At 36.5% G+C, this 26,539-nt stretch overlaps 1 protein-coding gene across 6 annotated transcripts in view; it reads right to left on the reverse strand.

Moving 5' to 3' along the window:
- The window catches only part of LOC140672493 (agrin), a 335,476-nt gene that overhangs the window by 190,566 nt on the left and 118,371 nt on the right, over window positions 1-26,539 (reverse strand). For 5 of the 6 annotated variants that reach the window (XM_072904689.1, XM_072904693.1, XM_072904690.1 and 2 more), the window contains exon 4: window positions 16,762-16,794. The exons of the other annotated variant lie outside the window; for it this stretch is intronic. In XM_072904689.1, the coding sequence (XP_072760790.1) occupies window positions 16,762-16,794 (33 nt within the window). The remainder of the gene's footprint in view (window positions 1-16,761; window positions 16,795-26,539) is intronic. 6 annotated transcript variants of the gene reach the window in all.

Below are 26,539 nucleotides of genomic sequence, written 5' to 3' on the forward strand. Positions count from 1 at the left end.
ACGACATTCTAAAATTTTATTCCTAACGACGATTCAATTACAGGAGGCTGACAATTAGATTATATGTATTTTGAAACGTGCTCTATAGTTTTTCTGCTAATACGTAGCATCTGAATTTCATTATAACCACGAATACCTTAATTAAGCCCAGTTCGCAATTGGCTATCCGCGAGTGTACGATATATATCGACGGTCCCGGCGTTCCTGTGGCTGCATCCGAACAATACATCCATGGATGTGCAGACCATTCCTCCAGGGTCAGTAGGTGCAACCAGCAGCTCGAAAACCCTATTCAATTACTCCGCTTGAGTACACCGGGTGTTCTGACAGCGATGGTGACGATACCCACCTGAACGCGGACGAGATTTGTGGAGACTTAATTATATGCATCGTGTGGCGCGTAGTAGTCGCAATACATAGTAATTAACTCGAATAGCAGCTGACTAACAAGAAAACGATATTGAGTTTCTAATAACACAGAGACAATTTAATAATTAATCGCAGATATGATTCTATATACGTGCGCGTTCAATTTTTTTTTTTTTTTTTTTTTTTTAACACATAAAAGCATCGTAAGACGAAATTTATAAATGATGCTTTTAATTTTAATGTTTGTAATTTTTAATATTAGTAACGGTTTAGTATCACTGCAGAAGGTGCAAAAGAAAATGCAGTTAAATTCGCAATAATAGTAAAAAAGTGTTCGATTGCGTTCACGTCTGACTATAACGAGCAATAACTACTTACAAGAGAATACACTTTTTTTTTGTATTCATCCGATACGTTAATATAAAATCGAGTTACACTTTGCTAATCATTAAATTATTTTGCTAATTATTTTTTTTTTTCATAGATATGCATAATGTAGAGGTAAAGAGCAAAAAGATTGAAACTATTCGAGACAAAAATATGGTATAATATTGTTAGATGTAAATATTCATTACTAGTTATAAAAAGATCTAGTAACATATATATATATATATATATATATATATATATAATTTTATACGATCATATATAATAATATCCGAAATTTAATGCAATATGATTTTATCTGTACAGCCGTGTTCAGATTTATTTTTATATATAATCAGATGTAGCCTGAATATGATTACATAAAATAATTTTAGATTCAATTATAATTAGATTATGCATCGTGCCAAATTTCGGATTTAATTATACAAGATGTCTTGTAATTGATGAAAAACCTGTTAATGGCAGATTCTTGAAGTCATTTGGAGTCGATTTGTCTTCAGCGAAAATATCGAGAGACGTCATCATTTTTTGCAAGTTTCCAATTTTTATCATTATATATCTTTGTAATAAAGCCTTAAATTAAAATTCTGTTAGAGTAAACTCTATCTGAAATTAACTGAAGAATATAGTTTTGGTAATTTTTTAACATCAAAAAGTTTAGTTTGCGAAAGGCGTCTTTTTTTCAATCGCTTATAACTCGGAAATTATTGATTGCCTCGACATTTTCGCTGGGGAAAAATCGTCTCCAAATGATCTCAAGAAGCTGCCATTAGCAGGTCTTTCACCAATTACAGAACACCCTGTATATGATCTTATATAATTACCCAAGTCCATTTTTTTCTCTCGGGTAAGATAATTCCTGCGAATGCAAATTCTTCTGGCACCTAGAAAGTACACATAGTTGTTCCTTACGACTGCGCATTCAAAATGCTTTTCACGTGCGTTTAAATAACGTATGAATGCGACACCAACGTCGCGGGTCGAGTTTAATCGTCTTAGTACCTCTCGTCGAGGTTTCCTGTAATTATTTCCCTTTGCAGGATTACGAGTCTAATTACACGAGCGTCTGGCAGGGAGAAACGTGCAGAATCCGGGTTCTTTCGAGTATTTGAGGCTGCGCGAGCTCTCGGCGACGCGTCGTCGCGATGTCTGCTTAACGTCTGACGAATAAAGCGAGGATGTATACGCGTGTGGTTTTAAGGCCGACTAAGTTGGAGCACGACGAGGTTCACGGAACCTCCGAGATGTCTCCGGCTTAGCGAAACTAAGCAAACTATCGCTACTGCTTACCGTTCTTGACATACCGCCCAAATGCGCCGCATAGAGACAAAGCAACGATGAGACAGCCGGGGGAAAGAGAAGGGAAGGATGAAGGGTGTCAAGCGAGATTCACACCAGGGCAAAAGCGATTATCGGGCCACGCGAAACAGCAGGCATTTCGATCATATCTGTATCAGTCCACTAATCGTATTAAGATTATTTCCATAACTTGGAAATATATGTCGATAATTATATAATACAGAATTAGATGAATATCGATGAAGAAAATAAAAAAGCTATTAAATGATATCCAATAAAAATTAAGATTATTTTTTTTCGGAATATTTTTGAAATATTTTAATAAATTTTATTCTAGACAATGATATATAAATTATTATTATTTTGTAATAAAATTTAGATTACAACTTTATTTGTCACAGTACTCGTAAGTAACTACCTAAAGTATGCTAATCATATTTTGTAACATAATTGAAATTATCGTTGTAATCGCGAAACGTGATATTAAGTTGTAGGCATCCTCGCGTGGTCACTGCCACGTTTCCGTATGCATGTAATCTAAAGTATGCGAGTTACCCTCGTGCACCCTTGTTATGCTTGGTAATATATGTAATTGAATCCTACTTTCAATGGCCAGAGACTGGCTGACCATCGAGAATATATATGCAAGGGCGTAAATATATTACGATCCGATCCATAATAACTGAGTCGAGACTAATTTCAACTGAATGCAATCTACTGGTAGACGAGCTGATATATTACATTCTATCGTATGTACATAACTCAGAAATAGATCTAGAATATCCCGGTCACAAATCATAAAATAAGAGGCGTCAGAAATGAAGGTGAGATTAGATTCATTGCGTTTGCATAAGCTTAAAATTCGGTGTCCGAAAAATTAAAAATAATTTATAGTAAAATGTATTTATAATAAAAATTATTTATGGATGAAAATTTTTTTGTCACATGTGCGTGACACAAAGTTTCACGCACATTATCGGGCTTTACATACAATTGCAAAAATTAATGATTGAAATTCACACCGTTCCGATAATGCGTTTTAATTATGCGTTATGAATGATCGATTGTGAGATGTTAAACAGTTGTTAAAATATGCCACCGAAGGAAATAAAGTTATTTCAGCGAACACTAACTAGCTCGAACTCTTATTATGTCAAGCTTGGTTCCGCGTTCGATAACTCGTAAAAAAGTTGAAGAACTCCCACAAAGTACGCGCGTTTTGAAATGACGGCAACTTTTCATAATCGCGGACCTGTCCTCTCCGCCCTTCGAGCCCTGCTATTCCGTTCTCTGGCTGCTCTCATCTAGCTCGTTTTGCCGGCCATTCTCATCTAGCTCCTTCACTTGAAATTCAACGATAAAATTCTCCGAGGCGAGCTTATGTCACGGATAATCGCGCGGCCGCTGTCCTGGAAAAAAGTATCATTGCATTTCCAGAAAAAGAATTATTAAATGTAAATCAAGATTCTATTATTATTAGCATAAAATTCTTTTCCAAAGTGATTGAATTATACGAATAAAAAGACTGGTAAGTGAGCGATAAGCAGTAAGTGAAAATATCGCGCAAAATTGCGGTAATATTGTCGAAAAAGAGAAAAGGAGAGGGAGCATTGTGGATGAAACAAAGGATATGGTAACGCTGCATTGCGTACAATGGCTAATCTCACGAATCGCGACGATGGTTTTCCTCGACGATTCTCGTAATGCCGGATAATCCAGCGCGAGTCCTGCATGCGACGTTGGAAAATGATTTCGTACGCGAGAGACGGCCGATTTTACCGGTTAAGTTTTAACGACGGTTTTATGACATCACAATCAGTTACTCGGTCATGGGTCGAGCATTATTCATGCAGAGTTAGTATAAAGAGCCGACGTTCGTGAGAAGAGCCTAAAATCGAGTTTCTGCAAACAACCTGCGCGTGTTTCATTCGCGCGTGATATGCGCTCCAGTTGAATCGGCGAGATTTATGCAGCATTAACAATAAAAAAATTCCGATAATGTCAAGAGACACTTGACGGGAGGCGTGGAATAAAAAAAAGTGTGAAAAACAATTTTTATTATAACGATTAGTAGTTGCATGCAGATATTTTAATCGATGATATATCAGTAAACAAAGAGTATAACGCAACTTTTTATTTTATATCATCACATCAAAATAAGAAATATGATATGAAAAAAAAATGAGATTACATTGGTTTATATATTAGCGGTATCCGTTTAAACTTAGAGAATTACCTGCCATCCTATGTAATTAAAAAGGATGAAATAATAACTATTATACGAGCGATTAAAAATGATGCGGAATGATTAAAATCGGAGTATCGAAGATTTCTATCCCACGAGCTAATGTATTCAACTTTTAAACCAACAACTCATTAGAAAAGTGTCGTCTACGTTTAAGCTGTCGCGCAGATAATTTCCGGGCGAAACTTTCTCGCGCCGATCTTTTTTCTGTTCCACTTAAAGCGCGGCATCATCAATCATCGAACAATAGCGGCGAAGGCCGAAGGCGAGCAAAGGCCGGCAAAAAGTGAAGCTTCTCGGCTGATTGTCGAGTAGGCGTGCATGTACGGCGCGATACAATGGAAACTTTCGCGCTATTGTGGCAGATGGCTTGTTGGACAAGGTTCGTTGAAAATAAAAGCTATATTCCACACGCTCGATCCCACCCTAGCAACCCCCGCGCGTTAAGGAAAACTGCCGGCAAGTAGAGAAAGGGTTAACGCGGCCCAGATAACTCCGCGGTAGCTAACTTTTTCTTTGTTGCCGAGATCGGATAGCCGCACAACCCCTTTCTTTCTCCCTTTCTCGAGTCTTCGGGCTTTCAACAGACGGTGCCACGAGACAACATCGCAGCCGCGAGTTAGAAACTCTTTTCGACCGAGAGAACAATGGCGATCACACGAGCCGTTTGTTTCCAAAGTGGCTCGAGTCAAAATTTGCAAACTTGCCTGGAGCACGGATATGCGAGCGTGTTATTTTATATAAACTCTTATATAAACTGCCTCTACTTACATTTAAGATGTGTTGCTTACTGCAACGCTTTTCAACAACCAATAAAAGAATTAGCTTTGTTTTTCTTATGCTTAATACAATACAGACGTCGTGAAGCGACGATGTTTTGCTACTCGCACGATATGAAACTATGAAGATTACGGTTGATAAATCCAACATTTGCGGTTATAATCCAGGATATATTAAGTTATTTTGGCAGTTAAATACATTCCTGCTTACACTCTTGCCAAGGATTAATATTCTTATCAGCGCCCAAACATAACTAGATGCTGTACCACGAAATTAACGAGGATATGTATGTGATTTTAGCGAAATAGGAATTCATCAGTTGAATAGATAATTTCTGCCAGTACGCATGAGTGTGTGATGCAGAATATATCTGTTGGTTGTGCAAGAGCCTTACCCAAGTGTCGACTCGGAAGATCGAAATGTGTTCACCTATAGCAGTGCACTAGAATCTCGAGAGGCAAGCACGAAGATGGAGTGTACACATAAATCGCGCGACTTAAGCCCGAATAATAGACTATCGATTTTGTTCTCGGGTCGCTCCACCCTTGTATGCGTTTACTTAGCGGAAAATTAACCCTTGCGACCGAAGCGAGTCGCGAGGACTGGATTAGAAAACGGCGATCGCGCGGAAACGTGAAAACGTCTACACAAGACTGCTCCTGATTTATTCTCGCGATAAATAAATCGCCGACGTGGGCGAAGATTCGAGTGTCGCCGAACAATCGAGTCATGGGAGAATTATATCACGGAGAAAATTCATTGGAAGCCATCTTTCCTTTTACCGACAACAACTTTTATTCAAATATATACGAATTTATTTTTAGTAATCACGTAATAGCTTAAAAAAATGCATAAAATAATCTTTTTTCTCTCGAATGGCAACATAATTGTCTCGTTTACAATTAGATATGTGGAACCATTTGTACGTATATAATAAGGAAAGGGACTGAAATTTCGAGCTCCTTTCACAGCGAGTGCGGCCTCCGGCAACCCTGGATCTTAGGCTCTTGCTAAACAAACGCGCGGCAAAGCGCGGCCTTAGTTACGACTAAAGTTTGTAATATACGATCAGGTGTATCGCACCGTCGCGTCGGTCGGCGCAATAAGACCGCAGGTCTGACGAGGAAACTTGTATATACAAGTTTGAAAGCAAACTCTCCTTACCCTTAAGGTGTATAATATGTTACGGAAATATTACGGTAATGAGTAGCCCCATAAATATTCAAGGGAGAGAGTAGATTGTCCCGAATGTGCATGCGATTGCGTTAATGCATGACGATTCAGTTTTCCCGCAATCTCTCGGCGGTGAAAACTTTTTCGAGGAAAGATCTTTATTATAATATTGTATAATGAAGCTTGCGCACAAAAAAAAAATGTATTTTACATTTCGATCGATACTTTTCCAATATATCGTTCAATTACAGAATATAAAGTTGTCTAATTTAATAAGATAAGCGTTGTTATAATTTAAATAACACTTTATATCGTAATTTTTGCATGATTTTAAAGCTTTATGATAATTTACATAATAACTTATTATGGAATAAATACACACGTAATTACAAATTGTTTCGCGATTGCGGTTTCAATGAATATGCCAGGGGATTGTATGAAATAAAGCGGCATGATAGACACGCGCTTAAATTCCGCGAGAGTTACGTAATCGCATCGTTATATGTGCGTATTACAAGGAATGAGATGTTACTCCCACTCTCGCAAGCGGTAGTAGTTTAATTCAAACCGTGCGTTACAAGGTACGGTACACATGTAGCTACCACATCGAGCATCGTCGATCTTGCCTGAAGCAAGCAGATAAAGCGAGGGCGACACGTCATAGGTGCGCGTGTTCCGGGAGCTCGTTAAAGCATGGTCGATATTCGGTTATCAAGCTCGGCTAACGTTACAAACCCTTATTTAGATCGGCCGATGAGGAACAAATGACAGCGAAGGCGCAATGAAAAAAGCCCCGACAAGCGCAATTAATTGGCAGCCTTTTAGATTGCTCGACTCTGTGGTATAATTGCTCCTTCATGATATCGTAGGAAAGGGCAAGCAATAGGCTAGCCGCAAAGGAAGGAAAAAAAAAAAAAAAAAGTTTTAAAATGCTTCTTTCTTTCACTTAAACACAACCTTTCGCTGCGCTATCGATGCCCCACTTCACAAGCACAACAATCTCAAAATTAATTTATCGCAGAAAGTTCAGTCTCAAGTCGCTGCAAATCAAATGAAAAATTTCTCTTGTTTTACGATTTTTCTTGTATTGAACGGAAACGATTTTCATGTTATCTCGATAATCATCGCAAAATCCTAACTTTTTAATTTCTTTTCTTACGTTTAAATAAATATCCCATATAGTTGTACCGAATAGACATTACAAAAATATTACGAGATTTTCATAAAGTAACAGAAGAAATTTAATAATTTTTTTTTTTCGATACTAGTAAAAATGCTTTCATATCGAACGCTTTGGAAAAGTAGCTTTTTACCATCGTTTAATAGTTAATTGAATTGAATATACACGCATGGGAATTTTTTAAATAAAAAAGATAACACTCGTCGATGATCGTCTGGATCCGACATCGTCGAAGCTAAAGCCGATTGAAATTGTTACACAGTTCCAATACACGAAATAATATCGACCGTTCGATATTCCATTTATTTAATGCTATCGTTCGATTTCGTTGTAAATTAAAAAAAGTATATTAATACTTTACACATCAAAGTGATTCAGTTAAAAAAAGAAATTCATTACAAGTATTAATATATGTGCGAGAAACTATTTTTCTGCGTTTAATTTTTAATAAAGAAATATTGAATTTCTTGAAAAAATCATACTTACAGCCAGTCAATAAGTTTATAAATATTCAAAACAGCGAGATACGATTAAACAAAAAATAAAGTAGGAAAAAGAAAGATTATTAAGTATCTGTTTTCGATATTGCTTTTCAGGGAATATTAAGTATCGCTCGATAATTTTCTCGAATATCGTTTGATTCCTTCGCTACGAGAGGCAAGTTATATATGTATTTATTCCGCGATGAAATTCGCGCTTGAATTACCTCAGTTGCGGATATAAGAAACCGGGGTTGGGGCCGGGCATCCAGCTTCCGGGACACACACGTAGATCTCCCCGTCTTATGGAGTTCTAAATCTAGTCGATATCCCGATAACTTTCCGCGGCTCATCGAACACCGGCATACGGTTTCTTTCTCGCCGTTTGAAGAATTGCCGTGCTAAAAACGCCCCGATCTCCTGGGTAATCTTCGCCTTAAATAAAAACGTGCAAAAACCGTCGGGCCGGATTTCCGACCGTCAGCGAAAATCGTCACTAACGATCCGTTTTCATCGCCCGTACCAATGGCCGGTTCCGATGGCTATCGAAAGAATCGAAAACGTCTCTTTTCCAACGTATACTTATATAAGTAAGTTTACAGATTTGAGTCATTCGAACTCTCTCTTTCTCTCCCTCTCTCTCTCTCTCTCTCTCTGTCTCTGTCTCCTTCCTTAACGTAATTTTTTTCCATGAAAAATTGCAACCTCTTACAGCTGATATATTTTTCACGCGCACATTTGCAAATACTTTGTCAAAAATTTTATGTCGTTTTTTATTTCAATAAAAGTTGCAACGTTTATATAATCCATCAACTGTGAGAGAATTAAACGACAAAAGCTCATTGTATGTAATACCCGGTGCGTATCAATTTTTCAAAATAATTATAACTCGGGACAAAAAACATTTGTCATCAGCTTCGAAATAAAAGATGCGACTGCGATTTTTATTCCATTACACTCATATATACGTGAATATTATGATTTATCGTATCCCACATACACGTATAGTTTTGACAGTGATGATTTGTAACGCTCGTGCGAAAAACAGCGAACTTTTATAAATAGCGCAAGACTGAAAAATATATCAAGCGCGAGCCTTCGACTCTCATCGGCGCAACTGGCATTCATCTGGATGAAAAATAGCATGGCAACAGTTTGCCACAAGGATGAACAATGTTTTTCTATATAAATGTTGCACTATCAAGGGACTCTGAGTGGAATGGACGTATATAGCGGAGGGGGAAGGGGTCAGGAGGGAAAAAGGGGGAGGGAGATTTTTTAACCGGGATGGAGGAATAGTTATCGGTCCGTTGCATGCACGGACATATAAATCTACGACTGCCGATAACCCGCTTTTCAGAATAAATATCGTTGCGTTTTTCAGTTCTACCAGCGAGGCGGGTCGCGCGCCCGCTTTAAATAAACATATTGCGACGCGTAATCCCTTAATACTCGCCGTTTGTCGAGAAAAATGAAACTGTCAGCGACCGTATTCTCGTCAATGTCGATCCAGCATTTCTGTGAGCAACAAGAACGATCAATTTCACGGTAGGTAGGTAGGTATACGACGCTCTACGAGAGAAGATAATAAAAAAAAAAAAAAAAAAGAAAAATCTGATAATTATATATCAGTCTCTTGCAAACTGTTTTTTTTTTTTTTTTTTTAACTGTCGTTGAGTTCCCTTACGCAAAATCGCGTGACAATTTTCAAATGTGCATATTTACCAACGCGACGATCTCTCAATCACGCTATCGACGACAAAATTGATATCTATGTGAATGTCGAGGGGAAACCAACGGTCCCGCATAAACGGCATTGCACGCTCGCGTGAAGGCTTATTGAAAGCGGCACACGTTACTCGAGTGGCGATACGACTGATTTGGTTGCGTTACTGGAATACGCTGATCGTTCATGACAGCGAGCAGTGACACGATCGGTCACGCGGCGTGAAAGGTTTCATTTAAGGTTTCTATCGCGTGCAGAGAGAGAGAGAGAGAGAGAGAGAGACAGAGAGCGAGAGAGCGACCACAGAGATGCGTGACCAGGTTTGGAGGACCGTCAGCGAAGCAGCGATCAATCACGCCGTCGATCGATTAATTGATGTCAATGTCAAAAATACTGAATGCTTCCACAAATCCACCGATTTTACAGCTTCAAAAACAAAAATAGTTGAAAGGAAAAACGCTTATAGGATTATATAGCATTTTTTAAGTTCTTTATAAATATTGATTAAAATCAATGTATGCAGCGCACACTGTACATTGAAATAAGATAGTTGTGGAAACAATTGTCGGAATCTCTTACCTTACAATTCGGCAAGGAACATGTTAAATCTGTAAGGTACGTGCTAGGGAAGTCTTAGACTGGCTGTGACGGTAATTCCGGACACGGTTAAACCGCACTATCACTATCCCTACCCTTAACAGCCGCGTCTGTTCTTCTCCTGATCTTCGTTCTCGTCCGGAAACACGAAACTCAAAGTTGCGTGAACAGGAAGAGTAGAGAATGGGACGAAGTGATGCGAAGGAGAGTAGAAACGGAGAGTGAGAAATAGGACAAAGAAGCGGGGGAGAGGACTAGAATAGAACTAGAGGAGAAAGAGAGAGAGAGAGAGAGAGAGAGAGAGAGAGAGAGAGAGAGAGAGAGACAGAGAACAGACCTAAGATAGTCGGAGGAAGGAACGCGGAAACTTCCGGTATAGAACACTCAAGCTTGATTGCCGACGACGAATTGAATTAAACGCTAGTAGTAGGAAGAGCTTGTGGAGGAAGGGAAGAAGGACGAGGAGGAGGAGGAAACCAAAATTAATTCGAGCTCGAGCGATTAGCGCGAATTAAGTTCCGTCCCAACGAGCCGTCTCGATTAATCGTGCGAGCGCGCATCGTAGATTGTCGAAGCATTCGACTAACCAATTGACAAACACGTGCTCGTGTATGTACACGGTACGTCAGTTGTTACGTATCTCGCTGACAATGTCGAAAATTGACATAATTTAGTTAACAAGAAACGAGAGTTTTAATTTAATTCTGGAATTTAATTTCAATTCCTTAATTATCAATTATAATATCAATACTTTTTTAAAATACCTTTATATTATACTTTCTACCGTATTCTGTAATAATATGCTCTGTCACACGACCATCCTACAGTGACGTCTCTAGACATATAAAAAAAATTAGTCACAGAAAAGAATGTAGAAAGGTAGCAAATCATATTGTATATATTATCCGCATTATTATCCATTATTAATATCTATTCATGTGTATGGGATACCATATGCGCATTTCCCATGTAGGTTATTTTCTTTGATGGGGTTTACGCAGAATATCCACATGCGTAATATATTACCGGTAAAGCTCATACATAAGCGATTTTTGACGCTATTGGATGCTACTAGTGGATCGCACGTATTATAGGATATAATACGTGCGATCCAGTAGTGCAGTTTCGGGATAAAAGGGATCGAAAATTAATTTAAGTGATCTGATCGTTGAAAGCGAACGATGTTATCCCGCGATGAAATTCGTTCGCCATATTGATCCGCATATTGTTTTAATGTTTCTGTTTGGAACATATCGTATGTGTGTGTATTAGTTTAGAATAAAACGTTCTCGTTGTAATTCAACATTTAACTTTCAATATAACTTTTTATTTCTAAAATTGAAAAAAAAATTAAATTTATTATAAACTTTGAAAAATCTCTGTAATACTTATAAATCTTTTATATGAAATCTATGTATATTACTTACCAATATTTTTTTATAGTAGATAGATTTTTCATCATGTTCAATACACTATTGATGCAAACTCCACATTAGATATAAATGGAAAATAAAAGCAGAATTTTTTATACATGTGATTAATGACGTACAGGAAGCATACAATAGATTTCTGCAATATTCAGCATAAAAAATGTAAAAAATATGAAATAAAGAGCAAGCAAATATATACATTAAAGTGTAATTATATATGCATAATGCTTAAAAAACGAAAATTATTGACATAAAACGTGAACAGTTGGGATAAATGTAATAATATATTGTATAAATATATAAATAATAGTCGGAATGTATCACATTAAGAAGAAAAGAATCAAGAAGTATGTATATCTATTCTACATCATCTTGTTGCGCAAGGCAACTATCGGTAATCGAGGGAATTCGAAATTAGATGACCAATCAATTCAGCTCTTATTATCGTATGAAATTTTCAAAGTACTGTGTGCTGCCTCTGCCTGCGGGCTCTAGGCCACTTTGGGGAGCTTTAGGTAAAAACGGACACATATTCCAGGACATTATACCGGCATTTGTAACCGAGTGTGTCACGCTACGACCGCGCATGTAATGTATACATTACCCGAAGCCGATTTCGCCGTTGGCGCATGTACGCGTACCATGTCGCGATGTTCGCGACGTTCACATGTGCGACACACGTGCATAGGAGGATGGCACGGGAGAGGGTGTACGTATAGCTGTTCGCAGCATGCACACACCCACATGCATATGTGTGAGGCTGGTGCGCGTTATGTTGCGCCCGGGGGCACGATAATTCAGCAGAAAAACCGCGAAACATTTGTCCGGCCACCATTAATTTCGAAACTGCCCCGACATTTCTGGCGAATCTGCATAAAACCGTAACGTACCACTCGATAATTCGACCGATACGCCCGCGTACGCGACCCTTGGTCCCCTCGACATTCCTCCCCCCTCGCATTCCTCCATTCTTTCCCCCCGACTCCTTTGCCAGATCTCTCTCTCTCTCTCTCTCTTTCTCTCTTTCTCTCTCACTTTCTCCCCCTTTGTCGCCAGGTGGTTCGGATCGTGTTTTATCTGCCTTTTTTTTTCCACGCTTTGCACTTTCCGCAATTCCCTGCAAATCCGCTCGATGTCACCGGCATGCGAGGGAGGAAGCGGACCCTTTGCGATCGTGTTACACGATACGGCGCAGCCAATAGCACTCTCGTCCGCTTCCGGCCAAACTATAATACACTCTATCTGCACACGCTCAACTTTCATTTCTCTCTTTTCCTGTATTTTCATTTCCGCAAGTGCCGTAAAACATTCTTTCGTTTCAAACGGTTCAGTTTAATTTACCGTGACGTAACGCTATTCATTTACAAATGTGCAGATATGCAATATGTAAGATACTAATACGATATTACTAATACCATACACAAAATGCACATATTGCAACAATTCTCGTTTGATTCCAAATCCTCCAAAAGGAATTAACAACTAGTTCAAGTGCGATCTAGAGATGTTATCAAAGTCTAGAAATGCCGGACGCAGCAGAGCTGGACTCTCGAGTGTCGAGTGGAGCAAATATTTCAGCGGCTGACTTATATACGACCGCCACTACTTAACTTTTCAACACAGCTCAAATCATCAAGTCAGCCCATTATAAAAGTAAATAAAATTTGAATTTAAATTTTGTAAGTTTAAATAGACATCGCAGAGATTGCAAATATTTTTTTCATTACGTTGATTACTTGCATATTTTATAAGCACATATATAATAATTAGATAATTATAATAATTTTTCAAAGGCACAGTTTATCGTAAAATCGTGAATATATTCGGACAATGTTTATGCGACGGGCAAAAGAAAATGGCCGCGTATTCGTTTGCTTTAACGCCCGCGTTGCCTTCTAATTAAACCGACCACCGAAAACGAGAAATTGCAAGCGAGCGGTTTTTTTACGGGGCCAATGTGCACGGCCGGTTGGCTGCCACAAGTTAGCGAGAGAAAAAAAATGGGAGATTGAGCCACGACTAATTAACTCCGATTGCATTAATTGAAGGGTTACGCAGATATCGTTTAGATCAATTTTGGCGATCAACAAATTGAATAAAACTTATAAAAAAACAAAAAAAAACTGATACCACTTTAAATTTGATAAAATATATAGAAAGAGCTCTATTAATCATGGATTTTTTTCTGGAAATATTTTCTTGTTTTAAATTTTGTGTATTGAAAATTAATATGTATATTATAAAGTCGAAAAATATTATATATATATATATATATATATTTTTTATATAAATAAATGTGTGATTGAAAATAACTAAGCTCCTTTCTCAATTATTATACAACATATTTAATCTTTCTCGATACAGAATTATTGAAGAAAATATGAAAATATTGTTTTCATTATACATATATGGTAAAGATCACTAAACTAAAAAACTGATAAACTAATTTTAAAATATCTTAAGTGCATGCTCTCAATAATTGAAACCTGACCTACAATTTGCTTTTTGTAGAATGCAATATAAGAGAAACCATTGAATTATTGACGAATTATCTTGCAAGTAATAATTATGGTAGAGACAAAAAAGCTTTCTTGAAAGCTTTGCAATGTATCTCTTGCAATCAAATCCCATGTTATCCTCTTAAAATCTCTTAGTTAATCCCAATAATCTGACATTGGACATGGCCAAAGTGGCATCTCTTATATATTCCTTTTTTTTTAATTCTAAAATTCTATCTTTATATCCGCATGTAAAATTATAATAACATTACAAACGTTTAAATATACACATAAATATAAAGATAACAAAAAATTATAATATATAATATAAATGTCGAAAGCATTAATATTATGTTCTCTTTTATAGAATTTAATATATTTTATTTATTTTATAATTAGTTTATTATAATTATATTATTGTAGATTATCAGCTACGTCTGATGTAAAAATATCTAATAAATTTTATATTGTACATAATTCGAACATGTTCGGATATTTTCATGTAATATAATAAAATATTTTATTTGCGTTTAATATAATGGAACAAAGTATAAGGTGTATTATCAATTTAATTGTATTATATTAATTTTTTAATATTAATTTATTATTATATTAATTGTATTTTATATTTTATAACTTTACATATTATATTCTCTATTTTGAGATAAAATATCTGCAAAATTAAATATCATATGCTTTTAGAGTTATGCTCTTACGAATATTATAATAAAACTGTGTAAAAATTGTTTACAACGTCATGACGGAGCATCTCCTTGAACAAAAATTGAAAAACTGAAAATATTTATCTTGCATTACTTTTATTTTTCGAACAATTGTCTTATACTCTTTTACTCTGAACAATCCTCTACATATCTTTCTGCCATTGCTCTTCCGTTCACGGTCGCTGACGTAGATTGAAAAAGCACTTCTATTATAAATAATTTAAATGCATTGCTCGAGAGTAAAAAGCGCGGATAGCAAACTTGTTGCCAGCAAAATTGATACGACGCGTTTCCACTCTTCTTGCGACACGAACGCCAGTCGCTGTGGTCAATACCTTTCCAAACATACGTGCGTGTGTGTATATATATGCAATGCGGATTTTGTATATTTATTTATTTATCTGCCGGCTCAAGCGCATCTCTTCTCGTCTCGTTTCGCTTCGCCACATGTAAATTCATTCTGGAGACGAAAGCTTTCACAAATCTCGATTTCTCTTACAGATATGAATAAAAAAAGATTATTGCGAATGAATGTGAAAACTGATAAAGATGTATATATATTTTCTCTTTTTCTGTTTAAGTCTCGTATAGCAATCGGACAAATCACGTCGTGATTTCGTAGCATATTTCATAGAAGCTGTCGCAAAAAGTTAACGATTCTATCAAAGAGACACGGAATATGGAAACGAAGAAAGGATGAAAAACGAGAGGAAACGGGAAAAAATGGAGGTAATGAAAGATATAGAGCAACGAGAAGAAGAAAGGGAGAAGATAAGAGGAGTGTAACATACGAGTACACTACATCGTCGATCTGGTGTATGAAAGGAAACCCCTCTTTCCTGAATTCTCCCGAGTTCCTCCCGAAGAATCCTAATCTTCCTGGCACGGTACCGATGTAACGGACGTCGCATTTCTCGCTCGACAGACTCGGTCTCCTTTTCTTCGCTTGATACACGACGAAGGCAGTCGGATAAACGATTCCGCGGCATCGTCGGGGATCTACGGGATTACTATCCCGGAGCCTAATCAGCCAGATTGCCTGCAAGCTACTACCATCCTTATCTCGACGGTACGCTTTTCCCCGATCTCTTTTTCTTTTTCTTCGCCTGATTCTGCGAGCAATGGGTCCCCATGAAAGACCAGCCCTTTTACCATCATCGACAGGGGGTTTCGCTTCGCAAAAGAACACTTTTTCCTATACAAGATACGACCTGGTGCACGCGCGTACGGAAATCTTTGGCGAATTGCATGGAATTGGCTCTCCTTGCCCTCAAGAGACAGTCAAAAGAAGATGAGTCGCTCTTCATGCAACGTTAGAAATTGCGTCAAAAAATTAATAATTTCTATATAACGGTATTGTTAAAAACATTGCTATTGTTTGAAATATTAATAGGTAAAGTAATTGCAACAGAAAATAATAGACAGATAAATAGTGAAGATAAATAAATGCGTACGTAGAGATTATTTTGAAATGATCAAAGCCCAATTAAATCGCCCTACAGCTTTTTTAATCATTGTTAATTATAAATTATTAATAAAAAAATTTGCAAATATATATATATATATATATATATACATATATATATATATATATATATACTATATATATATAACTTTTCGAATCTGTGTAATCAATCGTAAAGTGTAAATAACTTTTTTAACCATGTGTCGTAAATCGTTAATAATAAAATCGGTAATACCTTGGAAAAAACATTCAAAGAAAAACAGAAGAGAATATTAATATTCATTATAATGTACGGGGTTACGTGAAAAAGTATCGCATTCTCTTTTCAGCATGATGAACAATCAGTAATTGAAAAATAATTAAGACACATGCAATAATAATAGTATATAGATTGTTAGATGTAACACTCACCCGCGTTATTACTGGCGAAATTTAGATCCTTACCTATAACAAAAGAAACAAACATTATTAGTATGCAGCAACATATGACAATTGTGTTGTGGATATTAATCTTATGTTAGAATATAAGTCAAGCTATGAGATGCTAAGATGGGATAATATTAAAATGATGAATCAAAGTATCAGTATAAATATAGCTCAACTTTCGATCAATAACATCAAAATTAATTTTATAAAGTTATCTTATAATTATTGCCAGGAATAATAAACAGCTGCTAATATTAACTATATTAAATTATTTTAAGGTTAATAAAGTTGTTATTTTAAGATTCTAATCCGAGATTATACATGAATAATCTATTTTAGCGGAATTAGATTACGTGATTTAAATATTCGCAGTCAATGTTCACATTGTTTTCATCGGTATTGATTTCATTAATATGACAATACTCGACGGCATATTCTGCGAATAACTTCATTCATTTTCTACCAGGACAACGCACGTAATCCGATTTAACGTCTCTTTCCGTTATACTTATCGGATTAAGCGTAGTTTCAGCGACTTCAGGTGTATACCGAAATGTTCGAATTTAGTTAGACACGCGATCCTTCTTGTGTTGGGCACATATTATTTCACGTAAACTAACGTGTAATCCGCGCGCGAGTAATCTATCCAAGCTCAAGTATGCAAATACACGGATGTTTGCAGTTTGCGTACAGTTACATATGCTCCTCTATAGAATCAAAGACAGTATAAATAAGATGACAGACATAAGAATAAGAGATCTTTTGCGCATCTCTCTTTCTCTCTCTCTCTCTCTCTCTCTCTCTCTCTCTCTCTCTCTCTCTCTCTCTCTCTCTCTCTCTGTACAATTACTTATAAATCTCAGTTTGCAAAACGTAAAATATATACAGTTAATTTTGTTAAAATTGATACAAATAAGATAGAAGTGGCTGTAATTTTAATACGGGAAAGATTTAATTAGTATTTTTGTGTTAAACAAAAAATCACGAGTTCAGATGAATATATAGAAAATATATTTTTGTGTATATATATATATATATATATATATATATGTACATATAATATTGCTGTCATAGATATTATGGCAAAAATGCGATAACGTAACGTCGCGAATTAAAATACGATTGGTATAATGCATGTGACTGGCCATAAAATTTCGAGAGAGAGGCAACTCGATGCAATATTTACATGGTAATGGATCTTGGGAATACACGACGTTTTTCCCTCTTGCGATAAGGAATGCACCGTCGTCTGCAGCAGTCTGAGATTCGTAGATTTTCGCAGTGAATCTCAACTTGCTCCCCTCGACTCTCTCTCTCTCGAGTCAGTCGAAACGCACCGGAAGTCGTTTCTTGAGCATTCTAAGCTCCGCAGCATCCGACCACGAAATATATATATATATATATATATATATATATTATGTCCGGTTGTTTTATTCATGCGAGAAGGAGAGATTTCGGTAATAATACACTTTTTGATAGCGACTTTCTTTATGGACGAAAGAGATATATATGCCGGGGAATGTTTCGAGATACACAATCTGAACGGGAAGGAAGTGAAAAATTCGCTAAACGAAAAATATTTCGACATATTCGATAATGTGACCTCTTTCGAGAGAGTGTCGTCGTCAGAACTGTTCTTTTCCATATTACATAAATAGCGAGTCTTCGAAAAAGCTTACATTTGCCATTTATTCGCGTTGCCCGCTGACAAAAACACTAAATTCAAAAAGAACTATAGTAAATTTCTATGATGCTATTATAATTCCATTTGAATTACGCATAAAATTAGACTGTAATAAATATGTATGTGAATGATAAAATTAGCAATCTTGCGAGTAAGTTCCGATTGACTCGACATAGAAATCTTATTCTATCTTCTCTTCTTTTTTTTTATTTGGGTCAAAATTTGAATTATTTAGTTCACAGTCGTTTAAATGCACTTCTTTTATGCTCGTCCTCAAAATAGATCAGTCTCGATCCGTGTGTCGATCCACTTTCATCAAGAATAGACGTGTAATGCGGAGCGACCACTTGAGCGTGATCGATAGCGCCGGCGAGAAAAATAAAAGAGAACCACAATGCTTCTGTCTCCGGTCGGAACGATCCTCGGAGGACATCGACAAAGAGCGCTTCGGCCATCACGAAGATTACCGCGAGGATCCACCGGGCAGCAGCAGCCCGGGATGAGGCTGATTTATTTGTTGTCTAACGTTCTCGACGAGTCCCTCTACATTATTTACCTCCCCGCAGCAGACGAGCGTGGAAGATACAAAAGGTGGATTTCACATTCGATCGTGGGATCAATGGATCTCGCTTGTCGACGAAAGATTTACTGCCATCCTTCCGCCGCAACGAGGAAAGGGTCACCCTGTGAAGACACCTTTATCCACGCGACAATCCACCCATCAGCTTTCTCTTTGTCATCCAGATCAAGCATCCCATGTACGAAACAGACAGAAAAAAAAATGTAAATTGAGGGAAATTTATAGTCATATCTTACTGTCTGAAGAGGAAAAATTGTCGCCAATATTTTTTAGGCTATTGGATCCGACGAGAATGAAGCAGAAGATATTTTTCTAATATTCGAGAGAAAAGTCACAAGCCGAAAGAAAGAGACAAGACTTGTACCTATTGATCTTTGATGAAATAATATACAATATAATAATATAATAAATTATATAAATTATATAAAATATATAAATATATAAATAAATATAATAAATATAATAATGTAAATAATAATAAATATATAATTATATAAAATTGTGTAAATAATAAATGAAATGTACGAAAGAGCACTTGTCCGACCGCAAATATCTCGCTTTAGTCAAATAATAAAATATCTCGTAATCTCGCTTAATTATCTGTCAGGAGAAAATGATTCGAAAATGCAAGGACAAATCTAAAGGAGAAGAAATAGCATAGCAAAAGAAGCGCCGAATAGGTAAAAGAACACTGTTTGAAAGCGGAAGGGTGGTAGAATAGCGTAAACAGCACTTTGTATCGACGCATCTTTTCTTTTCACCCCTGGCTGTAACCCTCTCGACGGGCTTAAGTCCACTCTCCGACTTTCCTCACTGCTGGGAACTTTTTTTTTTTTCTTTATTTCGACCGCTTTCGATCAGCCTGAATCTGCCACTTAGCGCGATCGTCCCTCTGACGAGTGGGACGCGCCAACCCTTCGGGGACGAATGGATTCTCTTCGTTGAACCAGTAAGTAAAAGCAAGCCGGGTTTTAACGGTAAAAGAGAAAGCTGAGGGATAGAAAAAAAAGGATGGTCCCGGTGGGAGGTGAATTCGACTAGCGACGACAATAGGAAAAAAGAGTCAATTTCAAAAGTGGTTGCCACTGAAAGTAACGGAGAGAAGCCTAACGAGAATTACAATCGCGCGTGGTATTTTCGTGCTTGCGATAAAATAACGGTCTTTAAAGTAACTTTATAAAAAAAAAAGTTGAAGTTAATTTCCAATTATCTCAAAAATTAATGAAGCTAATATTAGTATCCTGCAGATTCACTCTTATAATGCAACGTAAAACTAAATTTAATTGTAAAATTGTAAAAAAAAACGACAAATAGACATATTCTAATATGCAAACCACGCTGCTGTGACTTTATTTTATCTCTAGAAAATAGCTGTATTAATAAAAAAAATAATATTATTACATTATTATAATGCTTCTCTGTGTTTCCAGTTCTTTTTTTTTTTTTTTTTTTTTTTTTGTTACTTTTTTTCATATTTGTTCTAATCACATCAAGTCCGGTATAATATAAATTTTCTCGTTTCACGTGTGGTGAAATGTCAAGTCGAAATAAGAGAAGGTACAATTATGTCACTCCGTGTAACTGGAGATATATTTATCAGGTTCGTATTTTCCGTGGATGTTCGCATAGCACCTGATGTCCCTCGGTCATCCGTGACCATATCCGTACATTTTCACGATGCGCATGAATGTACTATATGCATAAAGGAATCTGTGTAATACCGATAACGGTGCCATGAAAAATTAAATGTCCTTCGACGTCCATTGTTCTCGGGATTGGATGAGCCCTGGATTCTACTTTTCGTTGGCAATCGAATTTTAATCTCTTTGCAGAAACACAGAAGGCACATAATCCGCAGAGACGGAATACAGAATTTCATCCAAGATATTTCTCGTCGAATTTTCAATGTTTAATGCGCTTCCGTTGACAACTTAAACTCGATTCGACAAATAATCTCACAGAGTCATTCGTTACTTTGTGATGTACATACAAAATGAGGATTCGTGAAAGAGATACCATTTGAAAGAAAAAAAATCAATATTTTTTTTTTTTTTTTTTGTATATTGAGTTTACGTCATTTTTTTATGTAGCTACGGCGCTCGCGTTTCACATGTGTTATCGTTGCAATCTCTCACGCGATCCGTCTCTGTACATTAAATAAATCAACTGCAACTCGCCATTTTAATGGATGTTCGCGAAACGAACGGGAATACGCACCCACAGCCGTCGTTGAGGGTAAGATAGTAATATCTAAAACCGCAATTTTCCTCCTCCGTCAAAACTCATTTAACCCTCGATGAAGGTTTATAGCCGCGCAATTCTCGGGGAGGAGTCAGCACGTATATTCAACAGATCTTTATTGTCGGCAGGATTATATTCGACCATCGAGATAAATCACAGCTTGTAGCCAGCCGGTCTCTTAGATGCACGCGATTGGTCGGCGTTACCAAAGTGGAATAAATAGCATCGTACGCGAGATGAATATTAAGTCACAAGCATTTGTCTTCCATTCTTGAATAATATTAAAGTAGAAACTTGACGATGAAACATTCTCAGATATGGATTTTAAAATTTGAATCGCTCAATCGCTCGTGCTGACGTTTCGTGTGATTTTGTATGAATTTTAAAAGTGTTTGGTCACATGATTTGCTCCAAAGAAGACTTAATAATATCGTAATAATAATATATAGAAGAGAATTACAAAATTGTAATAAAAAGAAGATAATATTATAGTTCCAGAAACTTAGACATTGCCAAAATAATAGAAAGAAAATCTCGTATCTTATTTATACTAGACTTTTTTACTCGTACAAAATGTAATGAAATTGTGAAGCAAGAATCATGTCGCAACTAAAGAGACTCGCGCGCGTGAATGATACGAATAAAGAAAAATATTTAGCAACTCATTCTCCGATCGAGCACAAGATCAAACGCCTTCAAAGAAAGAACCCCTTTCGAAAGTTGGACACTCAAAAGTTACAGTGGAATTCTCAGCGTCCCTTTAGGTGATCCTTGATGCAAACACTTCGATTCTACTTTCTCTCTCGCCTCTGCTCGCCTGCTACTCCAGCGGCGTGGAAAAGCGATACACGACTTTCTCACGCGCGTGCCATTGTCGCTTCCAAATGTTGTCGAGCAGACGACAGCCTTTTAGAGAATAAAAAAAAAAAAACGGCGACAAAAAAAAAGGGAGAGTGAGAAAGAGAAGAGAAGAGCTTTATCCTTCTTCGAAGCGACCATCGTTCGTGGGATATGGGCCGTAGAACAGATGGGTGTCTCGACACGGGAGGATAGGAAAAATGTATTTCCTCAAAAATTATTCTTCAGCTCCACACTCTTTTCTATCCCATCTATCCGTCCTCTCCCTCTTTCGACTCTGCGCGACGCCAGGACCATCCTTCCCGCCACTCAGACGATCCCGCGCCTAAAGGACGATCCGTCCGCGCGCGAATCTTCCTTTTATCCGCCTCGATAAATCCTCCCGACCGCCGCGGCGGAGAGAAAATTTTCGCAGCCATCGGATCAAGGGGGTAGAGCGCTGTGTACGCTGGAGGGAATGATATTTCATCTCAATCCCACGCGAAGTGAACTTCGCGAGAAAAATCCCGGAAGTTTTGTAATGTAACTGATGATCGATATTAACGGAATATCCGAATCTTCGAAGGGATAAAATACAACGCGGCGGCTTGTTAAAGAGATTCAGACAAATGTGACAGATAATTTGCTTTTGCAGTGATTCTTCACTGAAATAAATCGATAAAATTGCTTGCAACGAAAATTTTATTATGACAATCTGCTAATAAATATCGTTATTGCTTGTATTTTCTTTGGATAAAATAAGGATCAATATTTCTGTCTACATCTGTATATCACAACATATCAAATGTCTAATTAATTAGAAATTAATGTAATTGATTTGAAGAGTTAATGTATGAAAATCTAGCTTAAGCACTATATACACTAGCATTATAGAACGCTATATAGTTCTTAACTTGATTGACCTTTTTGTAATTATATTGTATTATGTCATATAAAATATTATCAATTTATTTATGGAATTAAAACGATTTAAAAATATAGTGCAGTACAATAATTGAAATTTTTGTATTTTTCAATCTATTAAGTATTCATAAAGAGAAAGACCTAATTTTTAATTGCAAAATATATTACAAATTATTGTATTTGCGATAGAGAAAGTTTTGCATTATAATGCGAAATATATTTTTGCCAAAATATCTTTTTTTTTTCTGCTCTTATTTAAAAATAGCGTGATATTACAAATTCACCTTTATTTCGAATTAGACGCTTCCATAATTCTTCATAACCGGAATCGGAAATAACTGATCATTTGTCGCTAGTGCTTGTTCTTCCATAATGTTGCACACGTAAGTTTCCACGTTATATAACTTTTCAACGATTAAACATATACATAGTCGAAGGCTAACTTGAAGCTTAAGGAAACAGAAAATAATTCGAGTTATCGAGTTTCGAGTTACAGGGGTGCAAAAAAAAGTCGAGACGGAAATTTAATTTTTCGCTGTGTTATTCAAGACGCCAATTCAAAAAGCGTTACTAACTAACTAAGTGTTACTGTATAATAAAACTCGTTATTGTTTCACACATATTGTTCACACATTTAATTGTTTTAACAATCGGACAGAAAAAAAGGAGAATAAAGAGAAAGAAATCAAAATGATGCAGAATCTTTTTATTTCGAGAGGTTTTATTGATCAGACTTTGAAATATAGAGGTCAATTTATAACATTGATTTTTATGTCTCGATTTATCAAAGTGACGTAAAATAGCTGATAGGCTCAAAAAATACTTTGAATTAATCTCCTATTTCTCTTAGACCTCTCTTATAGAGGTTTTCTCTACGGAATTAATAAAAATTATAGAAATTTTCGAGTTAGCAAGGTTCGATCGTATATAAAACGTATAAATAACTATCAAACATATGTACAAATTATATTTAACATTTTAAATTTTATATAGTATGATATTTTAGTGTTGATAAAAGCATATATTGTTTGCATAGTAATTATGATTTTGAAAGGAGCGTGAGTTTGTTTAATTCTATGTACACGTACGTGTCGCGTTAGGCGACTTGATTATTGTCTCTCTTGTATGTGGTGTCTTCCCCTTCCTACTGGCTTACCAACACAGTGTAGTCCGACATTTCCGTTGATTTAAAGCCCCTAATCTCGGGGTAGAAACAACCCCTGCAGCCGGTCGCGGACACCCGTAGAGGCACGCGGTACAACATCGTACTGTGAAACGGATCTGTACAGGCGCAAGAGGGAGAGAGAGTTGGGGAAACTCGACGGGGGTGGCAACGGAGGGTTCGAGCCAAATGGCTGACCGTCGTCTGAGCGTTTCGATTCAATTCTCACCACTAGTGAGAATTTCTAGTTAAATAAATACCCAGTTAAACTTTCTCTAATTTGTAATAAAATATATTATACACTGTTAAAAAATAATAATTATAAACTGTAAATATATTATACATTAAGTGTCTATTGTCAGTTATAATATTTCTCACAAATTTTGCCACCAACAAATCAAATCGAATGACATATAATTTTTTTTTAATAAACGTTATATATTTTACCACAGTTATTATTTAAATAATTAATAATCTACAAAAGTAAGAGCTAAATAAAGTACATCTTAATTTTGACAAAATTATCTAAGAAAATTTCAAAAAAAGAAATTATTCTCAGCGCTCATATCTTCTTAAAAGAAATTCCGGTGATCTAGTGACTGTGATTCGCGATAATTTGACTCTCTCGATCGTCTTTAATCTTATCAGTTCTGAAGGATGACCTAGTACCACATGATAGTGTATGAAACCACAAAGGAATACGAAGGTTCTGCGGGAGAAAAAGAAAAGTAACAGCGACAGACCCTTTTTTTTCGCATTGGTCTGAAAATGGCCGTAGTAGAAAACTGGGAATTATTGAAGTGATATTGGAAACCGATAAGGACGTGGATGAGAATTGCCCGAAATGGACGTTATTAGATATGTGTTACGTGGTCGTACGTGCTAAGGATGAGTGGGACGAGACACAGTTATCGAGCGAGATTTTCGTTAGCACGATTTCGCGCGATATTCAATAAACCTGCCTGCGATTTAGAATCGGTTTCATAAAGGAGGAATATTTACGGGAGGAGATATGACATACGTAATTATCCTTACATTTTTAATATTAAGATTAGCCGTGGCTATTAAATAATGTAGAGTGATTTTGCTAAAATTATTTTATATTTAATTTACAAAAAGTCGAAAAAACGTTAATACATCAGTATTGTGTCAACTTACGGTTAAATAAGTTAAACATGATTAACGTTGCTTCAAGCTACTTTCTTTGCACACGTATTACGATCTAGAAATAAATTTTAAATTTCTCAAGAGATGCGATGAAATAATATGATATCCATGAGAAGACGAGCACACAGATTAACCGCGAAATCTGCTACGTCAAACAAAAGCGCAATAAAGACCGGCTTGCAAGAACATCACTGAGGTAGTCTGACTGCCGTAGTTAGAATTTAGTAGCCTCGGCAAATCATGGAATTGCTTGCGCTCAATAAATGTAATTAACCCCAGTCGCTCATTCGCAGTGCCGTCGGCCATGCATCTGGCCGTGATGGGGAATATTCATAAAGCCCAACGTATAACATCGAGGATACGAATTAAGATTACGGGTGAACCGTATTTGCGTTGGCCAAATATAATAAGGCACGCGGTTCTCATTCTTCTCATTCCGGGGGCAGCCGGCTAGCGTTCCACGAAGGAAATTGACAGAGTTGTTGACAGATAGAGTCAAGCGCATTGAAATCGGCAGAATGATGCGCGACAAGTAGTTTGCAGAAAACAAAAGGAAAAAAAAATCCGCGACAAACGCGACTACATCGCAATCGTGGCAAATACGAAAGGCACTTTATTAAAACGCTTGACTTTATATGCGTACCGTGAGATATTAAATTGGGATATTAAAACGTGTGGAGATAACTCGCTGTGTATGGTTATCGTGTATGTCGTCTTGTCTCTTCTTTCTACGTGCATTTATTACTGCGAATGCCACAAAAAAAAGCTTTGACATAATTAATTAACATGACTGACTCAGTATGATGAATACATGGCAGTAGCAATTATTAGCAACCATTAGAGAAAGATTGAAATAAATCAAATAGATCTATCTAATAATAAGATATATAATCGTTTCTTTTATACAAAATTGTTGATCAGACTCACAGAAAAGTGAATGGACGAATTCAAAATATCTGAGACTTTTTAGACAGGTTCTTTTTAAATATGCTGGAGATATAAATGAAAAGACATGAAAAATGCATTCAGATTTTTGCGAATAAATATTATTTTCTTCTATAATAATATTCGAATGGAGACATTTTCAGAGTTTTCTTTAATCGCTTGATCATAAATAATTGCTTTCAACTACGATCTATTTGACGGAAGAATTCTGGTAGCTTGTTGA

This window comes from Anoplolepis gracilipes, chromosome 13 (genome assembly GCF_047496725.1).
Source record: "Anoplolepis gracilipes chromosome 13, ASM4749672v1, whole genome shotgun sequence".
Classification (NCBI taxonomy): Eukaryota; Metazoa; Arthropoda; class Insecta; order Hymenoptera; family Formicidae; genus Anoplolepis; species Anoplolepis gracilipes.